At 53.0% G+C, this 26,849-nt stretch overlaps 1 protein-coding gene across 3 annotated transcripts; it reads right to left on the bottom strand.

The window, feature by feature from the left end:
- Window positions 1–400: 400 nt before the first annotated feature.
- MEOX1 (mesenchyme homeobox 1) lies at window positions 401–22,084 on the bottom strand. Of its 3 annotated transcripts, XM_047846057.1 has the most exons (4): window positions 21,990–22,084; window positions 21,162–21,682; window positions 4,047–4,219; window positions 403–2,297 (listed from the first exon to the last, which is right to left on the bottom strand). In XM_047846057.1, the coding sequence occupies exons 2-4, from the start codon at window positions 21,628–21,630 to the stop codon at window positions 2,175–2,177; spliced, it is 765 nt and encodes a 254-aa protein (XP_047702013.1). In that variant the 5' UTR covers window positions 21,631–21,682; window positions 21,990–22,084; the 3' UTR covers window positions 403–2,174. The 3 variants fall into 3 exon arrangements, with proteins under 3 accessions (XP_047702014.1, XP_047702013.1, XP_047702012.1); XM_047846056.1 differs by having other exon boundaries at window positions 21,162–22,064; XM_047846058.1 differs by lacking the exon at window positions 4,047–4,219 and having other exon boundaries at window positions 401–2,297; window positions 21,162–22,068.
- Window positions 22,085–26,849: the final 4,765 nt, after the last annotated feature.

Genomic DNA, 26,849 nt, shown 5'->3' with positions numbered 1-26,849 from the left:
TCTCGGTGCATGCGCTGACAGTGCAGAGCCTGCTTGGGATTCTCTCCCTCCTCTCTCTCTGTCTCTCGCCCACTCACGCTCTCCCTCTCTCTCTCAAAATAAATAAGTAAATGTTAAAAAAAGTTAGGGGGGCTTAGTGTATGGTCAAGATTCCTTTATTAACAAAAGAACCCATCTTTTGTTTACAGAACTTCAATGATTTTAATTTTTTTTTTTTCAACGTTTATTTATTTTTGGGACAGAGAGAGACAGAGCATGAACGGGAGAGGGGCAGAGAGAGAGGGAGACACAGAATCGGAAACAGGCTCCAGGCTCTGAGCCATCAGCCCAGAGCCCGACGCGGGGCTCGAACTCACGGACCGCGAGATCGTGACCTGGCTGAAGTCGGACGCTTAACCGACTGCGCCACCCAGGCGCCCCTGGAACTTCAATGATTTTATAAGCCATAGGTTAGGGACACGGACAGCTAAAATTTTACAAGGGGACATGGAGACGATGTGGTTGCATATGGAAGAACATTCTTTGCTACAACGATCACACTTGCACCCCCACATTTTGAAGACCCTAAAGGGGGGGCACCTTGATTCTCAGTGCTTTCTTTCTTCCCCTTTTTCTTTGTTTCTAGACATTGTCTGGGTGATCCTCACATGGGCATCACAGGGCTGCACCCAGAGAGAGCGTGGCTCTGCAAGGAAAAAGGCCCGGGAACGTTGTTGTTTTTTTTATTGATTTTATTTCTCCAAGAGTTTTCTTACTAAGTGAATTAACCTTGCACAGTTAACTTGATGTCATCTTAAGAAAATATATGAAATATGCTTTAGAAAAAAATTACACATGCTCTAACCAGCCATCTCATTTGGCAATCATTTTCCCCAGCGTCTGTCCTTGCGGGATGGGGAGGTGGGGTTCTTTTTACATGCGAGTGATTAAATCTACACACAAGAGCTCCAAACTCTTGCTGACCTCCCTCTGCGACACCAGCTGGTGTTGGGAGGCAGCGTACGAGGCAGGCCGAGGTCTCTCTCGAAGGCTCCAGTCGCCCCAGGCTGTTTGGCCATCAGTCCCCGGAGGGTCACCCCAGAAGATCTGGGCGGTCCACGTACATAAACTTAGCAGCTCCTCCCATAATGACAGCAATTGTGGAACACATCAGAAGGGCTCCGATGTATCCCATGGAGAAAGAGGGATTGTTTTTCTGTCCCTGTTTGCAGACAGCATCCTTTGAAGGCACAGGATACTTCCGCTCCAAGGATCCACATTTCTAGGTCCTCACTCACTGGCCCTAGAGTGATCTCTTCATCCTCAGAACACAGGGGACACTTTCCAGCCCTCGACTCAATAATGTGAGCGTCTGGGTAGGTTTTCAATCCAAAAACTGTGGATTGAAAAGGAGTAGCTAGCTGCTCAGCAGTCCCAGCCGCATCCCTGAATGGACTCTGAAGAAGTGTTGTCCTGGGTCCGTTCTCAGCCACCCAGTCAAGTCAGCGCGAACGGGCTGGGGCGGGGACCGCTTACACCAGCCTGTTTTTCTGACAGTTTTCTGACAGTCATAAACTTGGCCACTCAGACAACAGATTTGGGAGACAAGGACTGAGTTTCTGTCCTCAACCCTCCTCACACTGACTCTCCCTGGGGTTTGGGGGCAACTGAAGGCCCCCAAAGCCTCAGATATGGAACCCAGAAAGGAAGGGTGGTCCAGGGGGTGCGTGTGTCCTAATCGTTCCCTTTCTTTTGGAACATTTGCTTTCACAGGTCACTAGTTGGTCCCAGGGCTCCTCTCCCAGCAGATCAGGTGGTGTCCAGACCTGGAGAGGAGGTCTGGCTGGTGTTGGAGGAAGGTGGGAGGAGGAGGTGTGGGCAGCAGCCGAGACACCCTGAGCGACGGTGCGCCCAGAGCTGTTCCCCAGATTCGCTCGGGTTCAGTCCAGTCAGGCTGCTGTAGGATTCCGCAAGAAATGTGGGAAGCCAAGGGCTTGGGGCAGAGCAAAACTGGATAGAACTTCCTGGGAAACTTCAAGGCTTCCAGGAATGCTGGACAGCTTCAGGTTTAAGAGTCACTGCAAGACGTGGAGAGGTGGCCCTGGGGTGGGTGGGAGAAGGTGAAGGTGGGGTTGGGGTGAGGGTAGTTGGGGAGGGGGCTCAGTCCTCAGTCTTTTGTTCCTCCACGGAGACTCTCACTCTGAGCTTGGAGAGGCGGCAGAGTCCCCATCCTCTGGGTCCTGCCCACTGGGGGAGATAGGCTGACCCCCTTTCACACGTTTCCACTTCATCCTTCGGTTCTGGAACCACACTTTGACCTGGCGGAGGAAGCAAAGGAACCTGGTCACTTCAAGGCAGGTGCCACTACCTCCCCGTATGGATGCTCGAGCCAGCAGGTCGTAGTTCCAGGGACCCCCAACTTGAACCTCTGCTTGCCCTGCCCCACTCCTCCAGAGGCACCAGGAACTGACACGACAGGGAGGACACATCAATCTGTTCCGAGGCCTGTCTTGTGTCTCTTGACAAAGAAAGCCTGACAGTCTGGGGACAGGGTCTAAAAGGCACTGGGCATTGGCCCCACCCCCTTTCACATGCCCCGCCCCTCCTCCGGCTTCTGTTACCCAAGGGTCTGGGAGCAGAGGATTACCACCCTCCTCCCCAGGCACATTTACGAAGTACTTGTCAGTTTAGATAGCTCCGGGCTGCTTACTCCCTCATCTGAGTTTCAGCACTGCCTGCAGGGTGTGGTCACGACCCTGTTTTACAGATGGAGACCTGGAGAGGTTAGGAGACACACCCCAGAGGTCACAGGGCTAGAAAGTGGTAGAGACAGGACCTGATCTTAGTTTTCTAAACCTAGCACTCCAGCAGAGCCCTTCATCAACTGAAAGTTGCTATCAAATATTATTATTATAAGACTTTACGCCATGTTAGAGTACGGGTGTGGCTGGAATGCTCTGAGGGAAAGCCCGGAATGAAAGGCCTAGGAAGTTTTTTTTAGGGTGTGCCCAGGAACCAGCTAAAGAACTTATTAGAAATGCAGATTCCTGGGGCGCCTGGGTGGCGCAGTCGGTTAAGCGTCCGACTTCAGCCAGGTCACGATCTCGCGGTCCGTGAGTTCGAGCCCCGCGTCAGGCTCTGGGTGGATGGCTCGGAGCCTGGAGCCTGTTTCCGATTCTGTGTCTCCCTCTCTCTCTGCCCCTCCCCCGTTCATGCTCTGTCTCTCTCTGTCCCAAAAATAAATAAAAAATGTTGAAAAAAAATTAAAAAAAAAAAAGAAATGCAGATTCCTGGTCCCACTTTATGATTACTGCAAAATGGCTCTCCAGCGTTACAAAATCTGCCTTTTATTTTTTTTTTTTACTTTTTAAATTTTGTTTAATGTTTATTTATTTTGAGAGAGAGAGAGCGGTTGGGGGAGAGGTAGAGAGAGAGGGAGAGAGAGAGAATCCCAAGCAGACTCCACGCTTTTAGTGCAGAGCCCGACGCATGGCTCAATGCAGGGCTTGGTGTGGGGCTTAATCTCACAAACCATGAGATCGTGACCTGAGCCGAAACCAAGAGTCAGACCGCTTAACCGCTTAACCGACAGAGCCACCCAGGTGACCCTTGAGTTGTTAATTTGATTTTTAAAGTAATCTCTGCACCCAACATGGGGCTTGAACTCACGACCCCAAGATCAAGAGTCACATGCTCTTTGGGCTGAGCCAGCCAGGCACCCCTTAGAGTCTGCATTTTAAGCAAGGGCCTAGACGATTTCAATGCACACTTTGGGAATAACCAGATAAGAGGTTCCAGCCCTGACTGCCTGTGAGAACCATCTAGAAGACCTTTGAAAAACTCCGATGTCCCAGACCAATGAAAACAATCTCTAGGGGTGAAGCCCAGACATCAATGTTATTCAGATCTCTGCGGGTAATTCTCAGGTAGAGCCACAGTTGAGAACCACTGCACTGGGCAGAGAGGAGAAAAAGGAGAGGTGTGGGGGGCGTGGGGGGATGTAGGGGGGGGCGAGAGAGCAGAGGAAAGAAGGGACGGCCGGAGGAGGAGGGGCCCCTGGGCTGCACCTGCCGCTCCGAGAGGTCCAGGTTCACAGCGATCTCGTATCTCCGGAGCCGGGTCAGGTAGTTATGGTGAGCAAACTCGGCCTCAAGCTCCCGAAGCTGCTCCTTGGTGAAGGCTGTCCTCTCCTTTCGAGCCTTGCTGCTGCCATCAGGCTTCCCTCGGCTCTCTGGGTTGTCTGCGGAGAAAGCATCCCAAAGAGGAAGATGTGAGCCGCTGAGGTCTCCTCTGTTCCCTTCTATCCTTAAGAGTCAGGACATCCTTACCTTGTCTTTCTTATTTATTTAAAAAAAATTTTTTTTAACATTTATCTTTGAGAGATGGAGAAAGAGCACGAGCAGGAGAGGGGCAGAGAGACAGGGAGACACAGAATCCGAAGCAGGCTCCAAGCTCTCAAACCCACCAAACATGAGATCATGACCTGAGCCAAAGTCAGACGCTTAACCAACTGAGCCACCCAGGCACCCTGTTTAATGATTTCTACTATCCAGCCCATCCTCCCCACCCCCAACCGCTTGACTTTAGTAGTGGCCAGAAGCTTGTGGGGCAAGAGGTTCTAAAATAAAGGCTCTCTGCCCTCAGTGGCCTTACCATCACCTGAGAACGATCGGAAATGCATTATCTTCAGGTCTCATCCCAGACCTACTGAATCGGAAAGGCTGGGGGGGGGGGGGGTAGGGCCCAGCGGCCCCTACCAAGACTTCAAGGTGAATCTGACTTAAGGTCAAGTTTACAAACCACTGCTCTAAGACCTCACTTCTCGAAGGATGCCATGGCAGCTGCAGCAGGGCCAGGAAGTTGGTCAGACTTGCAGGATCTCAGGCCCTACCCACGACCTGCTGAATCAGAATCACATTTTAGCAAGATCCCCAGGGGAGTTGTGCGCACATGTAAATTGAGAAGTGTGCTGCCTTAAGCTTCTTTCCCCCTTTGATACCGGGAGGGGCCAGGTCTGGAAAGTTCTGGGCTCTGAGTTAGACACAGCAGGGCCTCAATCGTAACTGCCAACAGTGGTGGCGGGAGCAAGCCCCTTACACGTGTCAGCCACTTAATCCTCACAATAATTCAGCCAGGTGCATTCTTGTATCAGCCCCAACGTATGGACCAGAAAACTAAGCACAGAGAAGGTGAGCAAGCTGTGTAAGTTCATCCAGTTCATCCAGCCAGGCAGCTGCAGAGGCTGAACTCAAACCCAGGCAGTTTGACTCACATACTGTTGAAGTAAAATCCTTGTAGGGAGGATTTACAAACTGTAGAGTGCGTACAAACGACAGGGACTATATGTTCTCTCCTGAGCAAGGTGAGAGGTGCGTCTGCCTTCACTTTGGTGGGGGGGCCAGAAGGAGACCCAGACACCCGCACAGGTACCCACGCGTGCCACTGTCCCGCGAATGGCTACAGGACCCACTTTGCCTGCAGGGCTCTAAAATTTAGAAGTCTTTTCGTTTCATTGTCCTTTCACAGACCAGGAGGCCTAGGCTCAGAGTCAGGTGCGTTACTGAAAACTGCGCCCCCACCTCCTGCCCGGTCCACGACCGCATCCCTGTGTGTGTGTGTGTGTGTGTGTGTGTCGGGCGGGTGTCGGGGGGAGGGCTTTTAGACAGGGTGGGGGAGGGCAGGGAAGCCGTGCACACTCCCCACCAAGCAGCTACATTGCGAACAGGTGGGGAGGTGGAGACCCCTCGTCAACCCCGTTCCATTCTGGAACTTCGGCCTTGGATGTCGTTCCCCGCAGGCCTTCTCTTGCTTTCCATCAGTCCGTGTTTCGGGTTCCAGTCCCTCCACCCCCCGCGTCCCGGTCCCGCCGCCCAGGAGCCAGGGAGAGGGGCCGGGGTGGCAGCTCCCGACGCGGTGGGGGGCGCACCGTGAAAGTGATCCGGGCGCCCCTGCGGGAACAGAGAAGACAGAGGAGCGCACCACTCCCCACTCCCTCCCCCCGCCCCCACCAGGATCTCCCTGGCGCTTGGTCGCCCGCGGGACACGCTCAGGGGGCAGGAAGCCGTTGTACTGACTGTCCCGTGGGCTCTGGAGAAGGCTGGCCCAGACCCCTCCGGAAGCCGGAACGTGGGCGGGGGGGGGGGAGGACGCGCAGCCCCGGGGGCTAGATCCCAGGCAGTCCTAAAGAAGGCCTTGGCAGCCTCCGGCCGCGGGGGGCGGCGGGGGGGGGGGGGGGGGGGGGCGGGCAGCCTTTCCGGAGCACATCCTGGCCGGCCTTTTCCCATCTCAGCCTGACCCACAGCTCACAGTGGTTCCCAGCTCTTCCCTGTCACGATGAGTGAGTGTAAAACCATGCCCCGACTCAAGCGCCAAGGTTGAGTCCTTGGTCTCCTTGCTGGGGCCTTTGAGGAAGTCACTTAACCTCTCTGGGCTTCAGTTGCCTCCTCCAGAAATAAAGCACCTACCTCCCAGGGTTATTGGAAAGCCTGGACCAGCTCCTGTGTGTGGAAACTGCTTTGGAGACTTTAAAGTGCATGACAAAGAAAAAAGTATTCTTCCAATTCTTCGGCTCCCCGAGATGCCATCTGAGGGGCTGTGGTTTCTTGAAGGCTTCTGTGTCCTCAGATGCATTTAATCCATTCCACAAAACACCCCCAGGAGTATTATTGTCCCCTTTAGCACTGTCATGTGAAATTTGTGAAAATTTGATTAACAGGGTTCTCTTTCTCCCCACCAGGAACTGATTTTTCCCACATGCTCCCGTACCTGGCGCAGTATTTGCTAAACATTTGCTAAATCCTACTCAGGGTACTGAGGAGGAAGCGGCCTCGGAGAGGCCCAGGCACTTGCCCAGTGTGCCCAGCAGTGTTTGGGGGAGGGGAGGGAGGGAGTACAGAACCGAGACTGGGACCCAGATCCCTTTGACTAGAGGTGTGGTGGTCAACGCTGGCCTCAGTCTTCCATCATCCATCTGGCTTGATCTGGACTCGCAGCTCCGCCTGTCTCCACATCCAGGGCTCCTGGAGGCCGTGTCCCGGATGGATGCCCACACCTACACTCCCCTTCCTCTGGGCCCGCACAGGTGCGCCCGGGTTCCTATGGAATCCCCAGAAAACAGCCCCTGCCCCCGCCCCTGCCCAGTCCTGCACATAATCCTCCCAGGAGACGCAAGAGAGAGGAGGGGAGGTAGGGAGAGGACCCCTCTGTGTTGGTTTTGGACTGGTTCTTGGACCTCTCTCTGCCCACCTCCCCTCTCCTCTTATTGTCCTGATTTAGGCACTGGGCCTCAGCCTGGGAAACACTAATGGGGCAGAGAAGCCGGAGCTGGGGAGTGAGTGAGCCATTCTGTGAATGGGGAAGAAGACCTTTCTTTCATCACTGTTAGAAATGACAGAAGGGCCTGAAGTACGGGGGGCAGAAGTGGAAGTTCTGCTTTGTTCACTATTTTCATCAAGATCGAAAAAGGAGGATGAGGACAAACCCTGAGCTATTTCTGGCTCGGGGTGTTCGGTCTGCCAGCTCCCGTGCACAGTTCACATGCACACTGCCCTCAGGATAGTTTGACCCCAGGCGAGTACACCTTTGTTGGGGGGGCCTCCTTCCCACCCTGGGCCTCAGTTTCCCCATGCGTAGGAGCATGGGGCTGGGCTGGGTCTTCGCGCCCCTGAGGAGCTGGTGTCAGGGTCCTTCCCCAGTATGCAGCCTGGCATCCCCTTCCTGTCTCCCTACTCTCTCTTCTGTTGAGAACCCCTGGCCTTGAACTTGAGGCCCCTCCAGTTTCAAATATTCTTGTCCGGGCCCCTAGTTCCTCCCTTCAGTCAGATCCGAGGTCATGCTCTCTGCTCTGTTCCAAGGCCGTCCTTGGTCTTCCCAAGGTCCTCAGCCCAAAGGTCAGGGCCGTGCCAGGGAACCTCTACCTCCCTCTGGTGTGCAAAGCTCCCCTCCCGGAGCTGAATGGGAGATTCAGATTCTCTCCTTGGAGAATCTGGGCCTTAGCAGGCTCTAAAGAAGAGCTCTCTGACCTGGAGCAACTCTCTGAAGTTCTCTGAACTGCCTTCCTTTGCAAAACAAGCATATCTACATCAGCAGGGGTAAAATGCCACGGGTAACGCGTGTTAACCCCTAGCACGGCGCTGGGTGTGCCGTGAGGCTCCGCTGGGTGTGCCGTGAGGCTCCGTCTGAAAGAACCACGAGAAGAGAAGAGGTTCTCCCGGAGACGAAATTGCAGACGTGAGTCACGGTGGAGGTTAGAGGTGAGACTTGTCAAGGTACCCCGTCTCCAGAGCTGTGTGGAAGCGATGCCTTTTTAACGTCTGGCCTTTTAGCTGTTTTCCCTTCTCCACTATGTCTCTGCATCTCTGCTTGGATCTGTGTCTCTGGCCCCTATTTTGTCAACCTTGCGGTGGAGGTGGGGGTGGGGGGTGGCAGGAGGGGAAGTGAATGATTCCAGGCACAGTAACTAAAGCATCGATCAGAATCACACCCCAGCCGTCCTGGTCCTGCTTCTCTTTCCAGGGCAGGGGTGCCTTTTCCGGGACTGCAGAGGGATGGGCTGGTGCTCCGCCGGCCTGCCTCTGTGGCTCAGGAGGAGCGGCCCGCCCTGCCCGGCCCCTGCACCACCCTCCCAGCCAGCCAGTGGGGCCACGATGGAACGGTCGTGCCCGGAGAAATGCAAACAGGATGTATGTGTGATTGCGGTTTCCACCGTGAGCTTTTCCACCACCCAGGGTAAATTATTTCGTAAATAGCTGTCAGTTTTGGCAGGCCTTCCTAAAGTTAGCAGACAGCTTTATCGGAGCTACAAGGAAGTTCAGACAGACGCTGGGGAACATGCCTTTTTGGAGGCCTGTATCCCTACTCCCCAGTTGTCATGGCCATTTTCCATAAATTTCTGTCCAAGACGATAGAAAGCCACAGGCTGTGCATTCAAATAACAACTTTGCCGTTGACAATGGGTCTCTTTTCCCCAGAGATAAACATCTTTGGGGCTTTCACATTTACCGCAGAATCATAGAAGAGTAGCATTGGAAGAGGCTTAGCGCTATCTCCAGTCACCTTTCCATTTACAGGGGAGCCTAGAGTAGGTGAGAGAGGGCCTAAGACACAGCTAGTTAGCGGCAGGGCTAGACCGCAAACCCAGATTCCCTCGACAGGACGCTCTTCCACATCTTGGGCTGCTTCCTGTCGTGTCCTCTTAATTATTCTGGAGGGCAGGTAAGGTACACACCAGCCCATTGAACAGATGAAGAAGTGAAGACCCAGAGACTGAAAGGCTTGGTGGAATTGCCCTGGTACCAGTCTGGGGCTACGGCCAATATGTCACATTGTGCAGGGGGGACGGTGAGCACAGAGGCTGTGCTCACTCCAGGGACATGTCCGTTGTGCGTCCGTGTCTGATTCCCTGGGACTCCCCAGGGAGGAGAAAGGGAGGAGACACCTGGGGCATGCTGTCAGCAGGTGAAACCTTGGCAACCCCTCTGAAAATGGCAAATGCGGCTTCCTGGGCTGTCACAGTGCGGGCCTTTGACGTCCTTGTTAGTTCTGATCCTTTTCAACTTCGGGAGGAGTCGAAGTGCATCAGAGTAGACAGGACCCAGATGGAACCAGCCCAAGACGAGTTGCACTTTTGTGTCCCAGGACGTCCTTGGCTTCCTGGGATTGGCCTGCCTGTCTCACTGGGCCCCCATGAGCTCCACCCACCTTCAGGTCCGGGCCCTTTCCCTCTCCTATGGGTGCCCCCAAAGACATGGGGAGGGTTCGCAGCCTCTTTGAGGAGCTCAGGAGTAGGTGGCGGGAATTCAAAGTATGTTTCCTGGGAGAGAAGCAGATTGTTCTGGAATGGAAATGCCTGGTGCTATAGTCCTTGCTGAAGGACCCAGGTGGGGTGGGGCAGTGGGGGTATGCGGTGGTGAGGGAGAGGGGAATCGAGAGGCGATGAGATGGAGTGTAGATGGCCGTGGAATAAGGGAGCACCGAGGTGAAGGGGAAGGGGGGCCGTGGAAATGAGGGCCGGGAGCAGCAGCAAGCCTCTGAGATGGGCGGTGGGGAGGCATGGGCAGCTCTGGGCTTTGTTTGTGTTTATAAGTTCCAGATGTCGCCCTCAGCTGTCACCAAAGGAAGTGTGGGCTTCAGGACCAGACCCCACTGCTCACACTGTTCCTCCACCACTGTGTTCAAGGAACACAGGGACACCGTGAAATAGAAAAGGCTGGGGAGGGGGCGGGGGAGGAATCCTGGCCAGAGGCCAGGGAAGCCCAGCTCAGGGGGCAGAAAGGGCACTGGGGGACAGGCGCTGCTTCAGGGGGGTCGGCAGGGGAAGGAAGAAGTGTTCTGCTTCTGGAATCGTCCCCACCCCCCTGGGCCCAGATGTCCTGACTTATTCAAGCCAGAGAAATAGGTGAGTAGGGCGGGACCCCTGAGCCCCCGCCCTGGCAGGACGGCGGGCAGGCCTGAGTTTGCTCCTCGCTGACCTTCTTACAGCCCATGAGCTCTTCGGACCCTTTTGTGTTAGATGCTGGTCAGAATTGTGCTGCTTTGGTGGATACTGACTTTCTGCAGAACTTCCAGACCGTATCTGGCTGGGGCCCGAGGGGACTCAGGCACAGGGTTTGTGCTGATGCCTCTGAGTTCAGACAATGGCCAAGGCCTCGAGTCCTGATCTGGGCCCTGATCTCTGCCTGACTGTGGGGGGCAGGTGCTCTCACCAGGCGGGATGTGGAGTACCTGTCTCTCCTTCCACACTGGCCGCTCTGGCTCCTAAGGCTTCTTCCTCGCTTGGGGGGGGGGGGGGGGGGTCTGGAGTTGGAGTTGGAATGAGGGGGGCTGCAGCCGTTGCGTGCCTCTCAAGCCACACCCTGCCCAGCACTGCAGTGACCCTGGACCAACGAGCCCTCAGAGACAAGGCAGAGCCAGCTGGTGGCGGGCTTCAAAGGCTCCCTCTGACCTCGGGTCCCTGCCTTGCCAGGTTTTGAGCACAGGTGACCTGGGATGCAGCCAGGGTCGGGGAAGACTTTGAAAAGAGAAGGGTTGCTCATTTGTGGGCTTGGGAACAACGGATTGAAGGGTTACCAAGTGCTGGCTGTGTCTTTACATCTCCGATCTCATCCTGTCCCACAGCAACCTTGCGAGGTAGACCCGTGATCCTCATTTTTCAGAGGAGGCTGGGACTCAGTGGGGTGTAGCACTCGCCGGAGGTCACACAGACAGGAAGCTGTGGATCTGGGACTGCGTCCAGCTCTGCCCTGTTAGTGCACTTAACGTTAGCCCCCGAGCCCCTCCCCCCACCCTCTTTACTAGGCTGCAGCCCAGCACGGAGGGTGGGCACGGATGTGACATCACCCGGCATGGTACTCTGCGACCCAAGTGACACTGAGGTTGTCCGTTCATGTCATTATCACCTCATTTCCTTCTTCCTGTGTCAGACAGCCCACTTCTTCAAAGATTCATTCGTGGGGCACCTGGGTGGCTCAGTCGGTCGAGTCCAACTCTTGGTTTCGGCTCAGGTCGTGATCTCACGGTTTCGTGAGTTCAAGCCCTGTGTCAGGCTCACGGCGCAGAGCCTGCTTGGGATTCTCTCTCTCTCCCTCTCTCTCTCACTCTGCCCCTCCTCAACTCGCGCTCTTTTAAGATAAATAAATAAACCTTAAAATAAATATAAAGATTCATTCCTAAAAGTGTCTCTCCTTGTAGGTGTAAGGTAAGAATGTAAGGATCTTTTTGTAGCCAGAAACAATGCTCTGAGTGGAAAAACTCTAGTGGCCGACAGGACCCGCGGCTAGGAAAGTTCTGAGGTCATGCACCCCTGAGATGCTGCTCTCACTTAACTTGGGCCTTGGTGCCACAGCTAGAACCTTGCCCTTTGTTCTTCTTCCTCCTGTTTATGGGCTGCATTGCCCCCTCCTCCCCCATATGTTGAAGCCCTAACTCCCAGGACCTCAAAATGGGACTGTATTTGGAGATAGTGTCTTCGAAGAGATGATTAAGTTAAAACGAAGCCATCAGGGTGGACCCTGATCCAATCCGACTGGTGTCCTTGTAAGTCGAGGAGATTAGGACACAGAGAGAGACACCAAGGATGCCCACACACAGAGAAAAGACCACGTGGAACCATGGCAGAAAGACGGCCATTTGTAAGCCAAGCAAAGAAGCCTCCAGAGAAAACAAACCTGCTGCCATCTTGATCTTGGCCTTCTAGTCTCCAGAGCTATGAGAAAATAAGCGTCTGCTGTGTAAGCCGACCAGCGTATGGTGATTTGTTACGGCAACCCGGGCAGACTGAGATGCCCCTAAATCCCCGGAGCCAGCGTTCGCCTCTGAGGAGAGGGAGCAAGGCCAGGAGGGGTGCTTGGCAAGGCTGATGCCAGTCCACAGGAGACTTCTCTGCAAATTAGAAAAGGTGCCCTTTCCTCTAGACCTGAAACACAGCCACACATCCGTATGACAGCTGGGCCCTCCAGCTGCCCAGCCATCGCAGCCCCCCTAACTGTCCTAGTGGAGTGAGTGACTCCACCATATTTTTCTGCCACAGAAGCTCTACTTGCTTCCCAGCCTTGGTGGCCCCGGTACTTGGGAGCTGACCTGAGTACCCTGTGGGGCACTCCTGCAGAGAAGTGGCCGGCCCAGTGGCTGTTCGTTGTGTCTTTCTGACCCCAGCACTAGCCCTGCCCCTGGGCTGGTTTTATGATTGAAGTCCGGCTGTCTGCACACTCTTTCCTGAGCGAGACTGTAAAAGTCCTGATGAATTTTACAGGAGTTCATCACACATGGTGGAAACCCCCGGGGCCAGGTGGCACAGCCACTCTCAGAGAGAAGGTGAGAAAAATGAATGGATGGATGGATGGATGGATGGATGGATGCCAGGCCGTAACAGGCTATTGACCAGACATTGAATGAGCTCCTCCCGTGGTAAATGTTCTAGTCGGTGCTAGGGAGACTGCATAGGGAAACCAGTTATCGTTCTGGCCCTCCAGACACCTCAGTTTTAGGGAGAAGGGAGCCATATGCTGTAGCTCCGGATGAAAGGCAAACTGGCTTTGATGCAGAAATGGAGGTACAAAGGAGGCATGTTCTGTGTCTTGGGAGAGGGAGGTCAGGAAAGGATCCTTGGACACCCACCAAACTAGAAACAGCAGGGGATTGTCTCAATATAATAAAGGCCGTATATGAAAATCCCACAGCCAACATCATACTCAATTGTGAAGCAAAAACAAAACAACAGCAACAACAAAAACCAACGTACAATGAAAGAAATAAAATGCATGTATTTTGGAAAGGAAGAAGTAAAAATGATCTCTGTTGACGCATGACACGATCTTGTATGTGGAAACCCCGAAAGATTCCGTAAAGAAAACCTCTCGGAGCTAACGAACGAATTCAGCAGAGTTGCAGGATACGACATCAACACACAAAGATCAGCTGTGTTTCTATCCACTACCAGTGAACAATCTTGAAAGGGATATTAAGGAAACAATTTACGTTGACAATGGCCTCACTTACCCAGTCCCTAGCAAAATCCCAATGGCATTTTTTGCAAAGATGGAAAAAAAAAATCATCCTAAAATTCATATGGAATCTCAAAGGACCCTGAGCAGCCACAACAATCTTGAGAAAGTGAAACAGAGGGAGGCCTCACAACTTTCTGATTTTTTAAAACGTATTACAAATCGGCAGTAATCACAACAGTATGGCACTGGCATAAAGTCAGACGTGTAGAATGATGGAACAGAATACTTATGACGTCAGCCCTCACATATATGGGCAGATGAGCTTCAACAAGGGTGCTCAGGCTACACGGTAGGGAAAGGATGACCTTCCATAAATGATGCGGGGGAAACTGGATATCTACATGCAAAAGAATGAAGTTGGACCCTTACTTAACTCACAGCATATTAAAAAATTAACTCAAAATAGTTTAAAGACCTAAACATGAGATTTAAAACCGTGAAGCCTCTAGAAGAAAATATGGGGAAAAATCTTCATGACATTAGGTCTGGCAATGATTTCTTGAATATAGCACTAGAGGCACGGGCAACAAAAGCAAATATAGAGAAATGAGACTACGTCCAACTTAAAAAGGTCTATGCAGCGGAGGGAGCCATCACCAGAATGTAAAGGCAAGCTACAGAGCGGGAGAAAATATGTGCAAACCATAGACTGATGAGGGATTAATATCCAGAATATATAAAGAACTCCTACAAGTCAACAGCAAAAGGCAGGCAATCCAACTAATAAATGGGCAAAGGACTTGAATAGACATTTCTCCAAAGAAGATCTACAACGGGCCGACAAGCATATGCAAAGATGTTCAACATCACCAAGCGTTAGGGAAATGCACATCAAAACCATGATGAGTTATCGTCTCATGTCTGTTAGGAAGGCTACTGTCAAACAAACAAACCCAAACCAACCAACCAACCAACCAACCAACCAACAAAACAGAAAAGAACAAGTGTTGGTGAGGTTGTGGAAAAATCAAAACTCTTGTGGGGCGCCTGGGTGGCTCAGTCGGTTGAGCCGCCGACTTCGGCTCAGGTCATGATCTCGCGGTCCGTGAGTTCGAGCCCCGCGTCGGGCTCTGTGCTGACAGCTCGGAGCCTGGAGCCTGTTTCGGATTCTGTGTCTCCCTCTTTCTCTGCCCCTCCCCTGTTCATGCTCTGTCTCTCTCTGTCTCAAAAATAAATAAACATTAAAAAAAAAAACAAAAAAAACTCTTGTGCACTGTTGGTGGGATTGGAAAATGGTGCAGTGGCTATGGAAAAGGGTATGGAGGTTCCTCAAAAAACTAAACATGGAATTACCGTGGGATCCAGCAATTCCACTTTGAGGTATGTATCCAAAAGAATTCAAAGGCAGAATCTTAAAGAGATATTTGCACACCAGTGTTCATTGTGGAATTATTCATAATGGCCAACTTGGAAGCAACCCAAGTGTCTGTCCATCAACAGGTGAATGGATATAGCCAAGGTGGTATATCCATACAATGGGATATTATTCAGCCTTAACAAAGAAGGAAAGCCTGTTATCTGCTGCAACACGGATGAAGCTGGAGGACATCGTGCTAAGTAAAATAAGTCAGTCACAGAGAGACAAATACTGCGTGACTTCACTCACACGAAATATCGAAAGTAGTCTAACTCTTTTTTTAGATCAGCCTTTAATAACGCTTGGTATTAAAAGGCCAAGTGACACGGGTTTAACTTTGGCCTAAACGAACTCCGTGTTCTGTTCGGATTTACTCTTCATCCAATATAACGGTACAGCCCCACCTCAGCCCACCCCCTAGCCACCCCCTCCTCCCGCCCCCACACCTTGAGGCACAGAAACAGAAAGTTGAATGCTATTTGTCAGGCCCGGGGAGAAGGAAAAGGAGAGAGTTGTTTTTCAATGGATTTAGGATGTCGGTGTTGTGAGATGAAAAAGTTCTAGAGATTTGTTGCAGGACAATGTGTATAGATTTAACACTACTGGGCGGTACACTTAAAAATGATCACTATTTGGGGCGCCTGGCTGGCTCAGTCAGAGGAGCATGTGACTCTTGATCCCGGGGTTGTGAGTTCGAGCCCCACATGGGGTGTAGGGATTGCTTAAATAAATAAAACTTAAAAAAACATTTAAAAAAATGATCATGATGGTAGGGGTGCCTGGGTGGCTCAGTTGGTTAAGCGTCCGACTTTGGCTCAGGTCATGATCTCACCATTCGTGGGTTTGAGCCCCATGTCAGACTCTGCTGATAGCTCAGAGCCTGGAGCCTGCTCCCGATTCTGTGTCTCCCTCTCTCTCTGCCTCTCCCCATCACCTCTTGGAAATAAATAAACATTAAAAAAAAAAACTTGTCTTGGGGCGCCTGGGTGGCTCAGTTGGTTAAGCATCCGACTTTGGCTCAGGTCATGATCTCACCATTCGTGGGTTTGAGCCCCATGTCAGACTCTGCTGATAGCTCAGAGCCTGGAGCCTGCTCCCGATTCTGTGTCTCCCTCTCTCTCTGCCTCTCCCCATAACCTCTTGAAAATAAATAAACATTTAAAAAAAAAACTTGTCTTGGGGCGCCTGGGTGGCTCAGTTGGTTAAGCATCCGACTTCAGCTCAGGTCATGATCTCGCGGTTCATAGGTTTGAGCCCTGTGTTGGGCTCTGTGCTGGGCTCTGTGCTGACTGCTCAGAGCCTGGAGCCTGCTTCTAATCGTGTGTGTGTGTGGTGTGTGTGTGTGTGTGTGTCTGCCCCTCCCCTGCTCTCACTCTGTCTCTCTCTCTCTCAAAAATAAATATTTAAGAAAAATGATCACGGTGGTAAGTTTTATTTATGTGGTTTTTTTTTTTATCATAGTATGTATGTATGTATTTTTTTTCCAAAGATTTTATTTTTAGGTAATCTCCATACTCAATGTGGGGCTCAAACTCACACCTCTGCGATCAAGAGTCACATGCTCTACCAACTGAGCCAGACAGGTGCCCCTGATCATAATTTTTAAAGTGGAGATTTCAGGGGCGCCTGGGTGGCGCAGTCGGTTAAGCGTCCGACTTCAGCCAGGTCACGATCTCGCGGTCCGTGAGTTCGAGCCCCGCGTCGGGCTCTGGGCTGATGGCTCAGAGCCTGGAGCCTGTTTCCGATTCTGTGTCTCCTTCTCTCTCTGCCCCTCCCCCGTTCATGCTCTGTCTCTCTCTGTCTCAAAAATAAATAAACGTTGACAAAAAAAAATTAAAAAAAAAAATAAAATAAAAAATAAAGTGGAGATTTCAAATACAAGACGTCCCATGGTAAGAAATCTCAGGAGAGCTCCTCTGTGCCATTATAAGCTATATATTTAGAAAATCAGCACAGGTTCTAGTGAAAACTAAAAGCTACAACTTCTCAGCAACAGCTTCCACTGAAATGATGCTAGGTACAAGGGGAACCGTAGCTTTTAAAAAAGAGGAAAGGTTCTTCGAGGCGGTGATTTTCGAGCTGGATGTTAACATCAGAAGGGTTTCAACAGGCAGAGGAGTGGGAGACGGAGAGGATGCTTGAAGCAAGGGAAAGTTCTTCGGCAAATGAGGTTGGGAGGAGAAAAAGGGGGGTGTGTTTGCAGGGCAAGTGAACTCATGTGGCTGGAGGCAGTAAGGAGACAGGACAAAGCGAGTCTGAGGAAGGCAGGGGGAGTCCGTGAGAGCACTAGCGAGCAGAGCTGAGCCCCAGCATGGTGGGGGTGGGGGTGGGGGTGGGGGTAGAACCTCTCCCAGGCGGGAGATCGGATTCACCTACAGCCAGGCGGATCACGCGCGACCTTCCCTTGAACCCCGCCAGGAAATCACCGCGAAATCCCTCATTCCCATAAATTAAAGACGACCACGGTAGCAAGACAGATCGACAGATCGAGGGCAAACAACAGTGGCCTCACAGCTGTCCCTGCCAGCAGGGATCTTTAACACCCATGGGCCCTGGGGCTGGGAGTGTTTGCGGTAAGACAACATCACACTGGTCTCCTAAATCAGTTTTGTGCTGTGAACCAACAGAAGGTCTCTGAGTGGGAGCCAGAGACCCCTGCTTTCCTGATCATTTATTTAATCAGCTCCACTTCTAGTGGGGGTGATAGGGGAGCAGCTGGGACTGGCAGAAGGAGAGGGGAGAGCAGAGAACGTTCCTCTTGAAACAAACTTCCAGTAACTTTCTGTTCCTAGAGCCGCCTCCGCCGGCCAGTATGGGGCCCTTTCGCCAGGCACGACTCACCCCCCAACCTCTCCAGCAGAACTCTGGGGTCCAAGCTCCTAACTGAGGACAACTGGATTTGGGGACCAGGGATAACTGCAAGACGTTCCCATGTCTTATACCCCAAGTTCAGCAATTTCTGAGTCAGTGTATTTGAAATATTCAATTCCATCGACCCCCTTATGTTCTGAAGGTTGGTTCTGGAAACATGGGCCTAATAACATTCAGAGCGGCTATTTATTGAACTCATGTGCCAGGCACAGTGCTCATCTCAGGGATCAGTGCATTTAACCTTCACAGTGACTCTGTATGGAAGGTGCTTTTGTTACGATACCATTCTGCAGCTGGGGAAACAGAGGCTCAAAGCAATTAAGAAGTTTTCCAAAGTCACGCAACCTGTCTGCCTGCCTCGCGAAGAATTCTGGAAAACACATTTCTTTTTTTTTTATGTTTATTTATTTTTGAGAGAGACAGAGTGTGAGCAGGCAAGGAGCAGAGAGAGACAGAGACACAGAATCTAAAGCAGGCTCCAGGCTCTGAGCTGTCGGCACAGAGCCCCATGCGGGGCGTGAACCCACAAACAGTGAGGTCACGACCTGAGCTGAAGTCGGACGCTCAACCAGTTGAGCCACCCAGGCGCCCCATGGAAAACCCATTTCTAATCCATGGTTGATTAATCTTCAGAGATAGTTTAGCAAGGGCATGTGAGACACACAGCGCAAAATGCAGGTGGTGTCAAACCCTCAGTAATCAAGAGAAATAATATCTGAATGCAACGTTTTTAAAAAATCAAAGTTAAGGGGCCCCTGGGTGGCTCAGTTGGCTAAGCGTCCGACTTTGGCTCAAGTCATGATCTCGCAGTTCGTGGGTTCGAGCCCCCCGTCGGGCTCTGGGAGCCCGGAGCGTGCAGCCTGCTTTAGATTCTGTGTCTCCCTCTCTCCCCCCCCTCCCCCCCCGCCCCCGCTTGTGTTCTCTCTCTCAAAAAGAAATAAGAATAAATAAATAATTTAAAAACTTAATGTGGAAAAAAAATCCCTGCGGAACAAAATATCAGAATTTTAAACAGAGAATGCAAGCCGTGACTCAGGATCAGTGGAGTGGGATGGGGGTTCTTTCTGGGTTTGTTTCCCGTGAGCTGGATTCCAGATTCCTAGAGCTGGCTGTGAACCTTGCTCACCTGCTTTCCCCTTTCTTCGGGCTCTTAAGAAGCTGATCTTTCCTGCCTCGGCCCCCTCCAGTTCAATTCCAAAGGGAAAGACTCAAGCAACTAGCTGGGCTGTAAAGATTCCCATGCTGAACAGAGAGAGTGGGTCGGGAAGCCTAAGAATGAATGAAACTCAGCTTGCTGTGCCCTGCCCGACTGCTGTTGCCATCGCTGCTGCTCCTGAGGGGACCCGGATGGACGGGGATCCCGGGGCCCATGAGAATCGGCACCGCCCCCACCCCCAGAGGCTGACCCTGTGAAGAGCTGCAGGGCATTCAGTGGAGGGTGTCCTTGTGCTCTTGGGATGGTCACCTGCTTGGCACGGGAGCTCACTCCCTAATGCAGTGCCACAGGCCACTGGCCCGAAGCAATGACGACACATTTGGGTCTGGCTGAAACACAGAATGATTTTGCCTCAGCCCAGCCCCTTGCCTGTGCCTTCTGGTGCCTCGGCTCCCAGTTCCCTGGAAAGCGGCTGCCCGCCCCTCCCCCTCCCCCGGGTGGCTCAATCGGTTAACCACCGGCTCTTGACTGTGGCTCAGGTCATGATCTTGCAGGTTCGTGAGACCCAGCTCCGCGCCAGGCTCCGTGTGCTCTTAGTGCGGAGCCTGTTTGGGATTCTCTCTCTCCCCCTCTCTCTGTCCCTCCCCCCGCTCATGTGCGCTCTCTCTCAAAATAAATAAATAAACTTAAAAAAAAAAAAAGTGGCTGGATGCATCGGGGGAAGATGTGGGCAGGGGAGGTACCGGGCAGGCGCCACGGAGGGGAGAGCTCTTCAACTGGGCACAGAGCCAAGTCGCTGAGAGTCCCTTGGCGAGGAGAAGCAGAAAGTGCCCCATCTCGGCACATCTCCAGCCAGGGCTAGGAATAGTTCAGGATTTAACCAGCTGGAGATTTAAAGGGCCCTCCTATCAGGCAGCCAGGAGGCCTGTGGTCCCTATCATCCATCGTGAGCGTGTTGAGGGGCTTCTTTAAGCACGGAGAGTGACTATTTCCGAATGAGGATTCTGTTTGAAATCTGCTGAAGGGTGCGGGCTTTGGGGTCTGAGGTCTAGGGTTTGAGCTCGGTCCTAGGGTTACCAGATTTGCCCGGGATTGAGGGGTTTCCTGGGATGCTGGATTTTCAATGCTAGCCCCGGAAAAGTCCTGGGCAAATCCAGATAAGTGGGTCACTATCTAGACTCCATTCTAGCAGGGTTCCCCTCAAACTCTGTCTCTCCTTTTCCACGCGTATAGGACGGAGATACTGATCAGACCTGCTGTACCAACTTGACACACTGGCGGGACCCAAAAGAGCTAACGTGTTTCCTGCAGCATCTCGGAACCCCCCCCCCCCCACAAAAGAGCACATCCAATGCTAGACAGGTAGCTTCTTCTCCCTCTCAGTTTGAGCCCTTTGGGGTGTGAGACCTTTACATTCATCTCTGCGTCCCCGGCGCCTTGGGCAGTGCATGGCGAACAGAAGATTCTCTGGAAGTCTGTGCTACACTGAAAGTGCTTCGCAAAGCAAAGCACAGAGTGTTCTTGTTGACTGGTGGCACCCTTCTCTTCTACCTGCCCCTGTTTAGCCCCGTGAGAAAGTCCTCTAGAGGTTCAGACAGACAGACCCTGCTCCGAGGACGGCTGTGAGGAGGACACAGCGGGCAGTGGGGACAGGAGGCACGGGCACAGCCTTGTTCTTAACACGCTAAGCTGCCCTCTTGGCCCAGGCACGGGCAGGGTGATACCTTGTGGGCAGTATGTCCCCAATCTCGGTACCCCATCTCTTCCTTACCCCTTGCCTCTCCCATCCTGGTCCAGGCCTGCTTCTCTGCCTCTAGTCTCCTGGAGACATAGAGTCCTGGCTCTGCTTGATATCCCAGGGTCCCAGCCTCGTCCTAGCCCTCCGAGCCCCCATCTCAGCTGACTCCTCTGCCGAGCAAACCCTTTGGCTCTGGGACCATTTGGAGCCTGCCGGGGCATGGTGGGGAGAAGCATGAACCAGAGGCAGCCCGGATTCAAGAAAGCCCCTCTCCAGCCCTTGCCAGCCTGCACTGTCCCACGTATCCTCCCAATCCTTGTGGATCTTATTTCACTCACTTGCTGAAATAATCTTCCCGGGGTCCAGGGGTGCTGGGGGCACAGAGACGAACCCCATCACCAGAGAATCCTGGACCTCTGAGTAGAAGGCACCCCAAAGGTAACTCCTGCCTTTGCGTAGATGAGAGATTATCGTTTGCAATTCCTGGTCAGGACAGCTCGGCTCAGAGAGGGAAAGCAACGAAGCAAAGGAATGTTCAGCTGCTCCTCAGCCACATACCTGAACTCTCCTTTTTCCGTCTGGTGGACTTCTTCTCCGTCTCGTGGGCAGTGCTCCCCAGGACCTCGTAGTCCTCGCCTGGGCCTCCCGTGGTGTCCACCAGGCCCGGGCTGCTGGCCCCCACGTCCCTGGAGCCCCCCGCTGGGCCCGGGTTGAGCCTGCGCCGGGCCTCTGAGACAGGGAAGTGCCAGTCGGGGGGCTGCGGGAAAGCGGGGTGCTGTTCAGTGAAGACGCGCTCCTCCCGGGGAAGGCTGTGTGGGGCGGCTGCCAGGCAGGAGGCTGAGAAGTCGGGGTACGCTGCCGTCGCTGTCGCCGGGAAGTCTGGTTTCTGGTGGAAGGAGAAGGGTGTTGGCGGGTAGTGGGGCAGCCCCGAGGCCCCACTGCCTTCAGAGTGGGGATTTCGAAGGCAGCCCCAGACCGGGGCTGGGGGGTGGGGGCTCCTCATGCAGCTGCTGGCCACGGGATCCATCTGGGGGTCTGTCGCTGCGCGCCTCAGTCTTTTCAAAGTTTTGATTCTCACGCTTTTTATATTCAAGTTTTGAACAATGCCAAAAAAAAAAAAAAAAAGATAAATAAATAAATAAGAGGGGAGAACGATCGGCGGAAAATTCACCCCAGGAACCAAAACGAAAACGAAAACTGAAGTCTCTCCTTCAAGTAGGCACGCATGTGGCCAGGCACGCGTCTGGGTGCGGGCACACCTATGTCAGGCTTCACTCCTGGCCTCCTGCCCCTCCCCGACACGCCAGCCTGCCTAGTGGGGTCCCCTGTACGTGTATGTGTCGCCGATGACACTAAAACATTTTCACTGTGTCAGCCCAGACGCACCAGCTGCTGAGCGCTCGTCCTGGAGCCCGCAGCAAATGCCTGCCGAGGGCTGGACCAGGGCTGTGAGGCACACTTTTAAATCCTGCGGTGGGGAGAGAGTGACACATTTCTGAAGTGAAACATGAGAGAGGAGAGGGAGGGGTTAACCAGCACACACACACATCCCCTCCAACCAAAACCCCGAGCAGGCAACTATTAATCATCAGAAACCTTATATGCACATCTAATGGGATTTGCAGATGGAGACTTTTAAAGAAACATTGTCTGTATTGCGTTTTTTTAATTTTAAGGGGAGAGAGCAGTGCGCGCACACACACAACTTCTTTAATGTGCCTCCTGTACGCTATGAAGTTATTTTATTGCGCTGTTAACAAAATTCCCCAAGTCTTGGATTTGGAAAAAGCCTGAAGTCAGATCCAGAATCCATCAAGTGCCAAATTCCAGGGAGTGAAGCAGGGAATAAATGCAAGAGACAAGTTTGCTGATTGCATTTGATTTAAAGGCCCTTCTGCTGCTGCTTACAAAAAGGAAGGTGGATTAAAAGAAATCTTTTTTTTTTTTTTTTTGCAAGTCTCAGCGGCCCACTAGGGACTGTAGCATAGAGAAAGACACACTCCAGAAAAAAAAAATTCTTTCTCTCTGCCCAAAGTGACATTCCCACTTTCTCAGTAACTTAAAAAAACAATCGATTCTTCCTTCCGTTCTTTGACCCCAACTTACATGCCGATTAGCTACGATCTTCTCTAGGTTGCATGTGGGGGGCGGCGGGGGGGGGAGGGTTTCAAGTCATTTTTCTCCACAGCAAAGGGAAGGTTTTTAGGGTAAGGTTCTTGACGTTTCTCTAGGCCCCCTAACCTTCACCCACCTGCTTCCCTACCCCACTCCCAGAGGCCAAGGCTTCTGTGGAATCTAGGGCATGGAAATAGGAATCAGGGAGATTCTCCCTCCCAAAGGGGTTCTCCTTGGCAAACGATCATATGGTCTTTCTGGCTGGTGCCTGTCACAGGACAGCCAACTGCCATTTCAACCGGTCAATCGGTCTACTTAATCCCCATGCCCTGCTGGTCTCTTAGGAGGGTTAATATAATTTCTGGGAGGATGACATTCCAAGCACACGGGCCGAGCTCCCCTCCCACCGAATATTTCCACGGCCCAGAGCAGCAGGATCAGGACGTAACCGTGTGCTGGCCGGTTCCAAAGACGCCAGGAGGGCCCACGGGTCTCAGCCCCGCAGCCCAGAGGCTGCACACACATTCTTCATTAAATCGGCATGTGGTTTCTGGAATGGGCAGGGTGTCGTAGGCCAGGAGAGGAGGTGGGATCATTGCCACAAACCAGACTCATCTCCCTGCTTTGCCCGGGACTTAGCTGTCAGACACACATTTCTCCTCTGAACCTTGTGAATCTCCGATTATAGGTAAATTAGGAATCACGTTCTATATTTTACGAATGAAAGCGAGGCTCCGATAGATGAAGCAGGCTGTTCCGAATGGCAGAGTGAAGAAAGGGCAGAACCAGGAGGCGCCCTCGGGCGTCCGGCTGTCCAGTCTGGAGCAGCCTGACACACAGGAAGGAGGACGGACTTTGGGGTCAGACCAATGCGAGTTCAAACCCTGGGCCCGCCACTTCCCAGCTGCGCGTCCTGAGAGAAATCACCTCACCTCTCTGAGCTTCTGTTTCCTCAGCTGGGATGACAGTCCTAGCTGACAGTCACCCAGTGATCTCAGCGCCTCACACATACTCCCCCCCAAGGGATCCCCACAAAAGCCCTCTCCTCAGAATGCCCGCCCCACCCACAGCTGAGAATTTAAATGAATCGGTTCTGCGAAGCAGAGCCCCAAGTAGGTGATAGATCAACACAGCTCCCTTCCTAGCGTAGCCCCTCCTCCTTAACTCGAGGATTCTCAAAGGAGACTGTGGACAGGGAGGAGCACTGAGGAAACTCTACTGAAACAGCCTTGCGAGGTCCCTCGAGGGAGGCTGGAGGCTCGCGGCTGTGGGGGTTCTAGAAGGAATCCACAGGAGGCTGGGAGGAAGCCCTGGCCTGTCAGCTTCCCTAGGAGAACCTTCCCTGGCGGGCTGGCCCAGCGGCTGTAACCCGACTCCGGCTCCTCTGGCCTCCCTCGGCAGCTGGCCCAGGGAACCGGCCCAGGGAGGCCCGGCCTCGGCCCTCACCCCTGGAAGAGGTGGGCCGAGGGGTCAGGGGGGCACCGGGAGGGGGGCGGCAGGGGTGAGGAGCGCTGCGCTGGGCCTGGCACCCCCCTGCACCCCGGCACCCTCGCAGCTGCCCATGTCTGTCAGCCACCCTGCGGGGTGCGGCCTGGGGGCCCCCCCTGCTGGCCTCTACATCTTCTTGACAGGCCCCTCTTCTGAGGCCAGGAAAAAACAACAGTCCCTCCCCCGACGGCAGCCCATTTGTTAGATGAAGGCCGGGCACCAGCACCTTTAACCTCCTCAAAGTCAGCATTTCCCCCTCAAGACCCCCACAGGCCCCCGGGACAGAGATGGATGGAAACAACCGTTTGTGGAAAAAAGCCCCGTGGCTCCGCGGCCAAGCGGCCAAGGGGAGCAGGCTTTTCAGGAAGGGAGGGGACCCCGCTTCTGGCTGTTGTTGGGGTGGCAGGAGGAGGAAGAGGAAAAGCGTGCGTCAGGACGACGGTCGGCCGGGCCACACCTGAACCATCCCAAGGAACTTTTGGAATTTCATCCATTGTGCGAGAAGACAGGCAGGCGTGTCCTTGGCGCCACAGACCTGCTTCCGCAAGCTTGGCCACCCCACCCACCTGGGCCTGGAGCTTCGGGGGGTGTCCGCGGGGGCAGGAGAGCCTGGGGCTCAAGGTCCGGCCTGGCCTTTCATCAGCTGTGCGGCCTCTCCCGAGCCTCAGTGGTCTCACTGGCAAAGGGGAGATGACAGTTCCAGCCTCCTGTGGCTGCTGTGAGGAGAAACGACCCGATGTCCGTGACAAGAGTTGGCGCACATTAACCGGTGATACACGTGAGGATCCTTATGCCTTCCCTTTCCTTATTCTGCTGGAACGCTGGGCAGGTCACATCTCCATGGAGGAGGATGATGGCCCAGCCCAGCCCCTCAATCCCTTCTTCTACAACAGAGGGTCACGATCATGGCCTCGGGAACCGGGAGAGCATGGGTTCAAATCCCGGGTCCGTCACGAATGAACGGAATGGCTTTGAGGAACTCACTTTGTTACTTGAGCCTCAGTTTCCTCGTCTGTCAAGTGGGGACAACCTTTTTCCCTTCTTCCTTAGGTTGCTGAGAGACATGTTGGAGGTGACCTAGGAAAGCTCTCACCGTTGCCTGCGATACAGTTGTTAGTGGTAGAATCTGGATGATGGTGATGCAAATACGTCCAACTGTTGTCTCAAGGACAACTCCAGAAGGCCCTGTGAAATATCTGTGTGCCTCCCAGAGGGAAAAGATGACGCCCTTAGCAGCATGCGAATCGGACAAGACACCTGTTCCTGAGCGAGACCTTGAGGGATGGGACAGGAGACACACATGTTTTGAATAGGGTGGAGATCGTTCTGAATAAGGGTGTTTACGTCTGGGCCTGTCCTTACGTTCCAGAAAACACCGAGTTTAATAGAGAGGGTCACCTCAGCGGAAAATGTTCTCTCGTGTGCATCTCTTTTCAACCTTTGGTGCTGGCCGTCACGTGCCTGCTACCTAGATTGTGGGTGGCTGACTAGAAACCACAATAATACACACAGTGGCCTGCGTCCGAGCCCCGGCTCTTGGAGGTCATGTGACTTCAGTTCCCTCACCTGAAAAGTGGAAGCTCACTCAATAGATGAGGTACAGACATTCAGGAGGGGCTCTATAAACAGACCCCTTTCTGGGTTTCTGTGTCCCAAGGAGTTAGGGGCATGCTGATTTGCAAAGGTGCAGGATGGTGTCGCCCACCCCTCCTTCCCCCCCCCCCCCCCCGCCCCGCAGGGATGGGACAGAAGACCTTGTGTCACCGAGGAGTGGAGGCAGCTTTATGAAAATAACAAAAGGGAAAACAGAGTCTATTATTTTCCCCAATAAAAGGAGTTTGAAGTGGCAGTCGAGCCTGGGATGACCATTCCTCAAAGTCATCAGGCACCCCAGCATGGTCACTCTTTTTTTTTTTTTTAATTTATTTTTTTTGGAGGGGAGGGGCAGAGAGAGAGGGAAACACAGAATCTGAAGCAGGCTCCAGGCTCTGAGCTGTCAGCACAGCGCCTGACATGGGGCTCGGTCGAACTCATGGACCTGGTCATGAGTTGAGATCATGACCTGAGCTGAGGTCGGGCACTCAACCAGCCAAGCCACCCGGGCACTCCTCACGGTCACTTTTTCTGACCCAGACGGTCCCCTCATCCAGCTGGCAGTTCATGCTCAACTGTCACGTTGGCATTCCAAGTGGCAGGAAGGAGGAAAGACAGAGGAGAGTTTCTTCATCTCTCTGCCCCATTCAAGGAGACTTTCTGGAAGTCCTAGTTAACCACTGCTCTTCAGCCTCATTGGCCAGCACTAGTCACCTGGCCACCTGGAGCTGCGGGGGACACTAGCTCCCATAACCCTGCCTCTTCTTCCCTATCAGAAGCTGTCCTTCCTCAGAAAAAAGGGTGTTGGGGCGCCCGAGTGGCTCAGTCGGTTAGGCGTCCGACTTCAGCTCAGGTCATGATCTCACAGGTCCGAGAGTTCAAGCCCCGCATCGGGCTCTGTGCTAATATCTCAGAGCCTGGAGCCTGCTTTGGATTGTGTCTCCCTCTCTCTCAGCCCTTCCTCCACTCACTCTGTCTCTGTCTCTGTCTCTGTCTCAAAAATAAATAAACATTAGAAAAAAAAAGTTTTAAAAGAAAAAGGCGTTAAGG

The sequence above is a fragment of the Prionailurus viverrinus genome, unplaced genomic scaffold, assembly GCF_022837055.1.
Source record: "Prionailurus viverrinus isolate Anna unplaced genomic scaffold, UM_Priviv_1.0 scaffold_35, whole genome shotgun sequence".
Classification (NCBI taxonomy): domain Eukaryota; kingdom Metazoa; phylum Chordata; class Mammalia; order Carnivora; family Felidae; genus Prionailurus; species Prionailurus viverrinus.
This window is presented reverse-complemented; position numbering and strand designations above follow the sequence as displayed.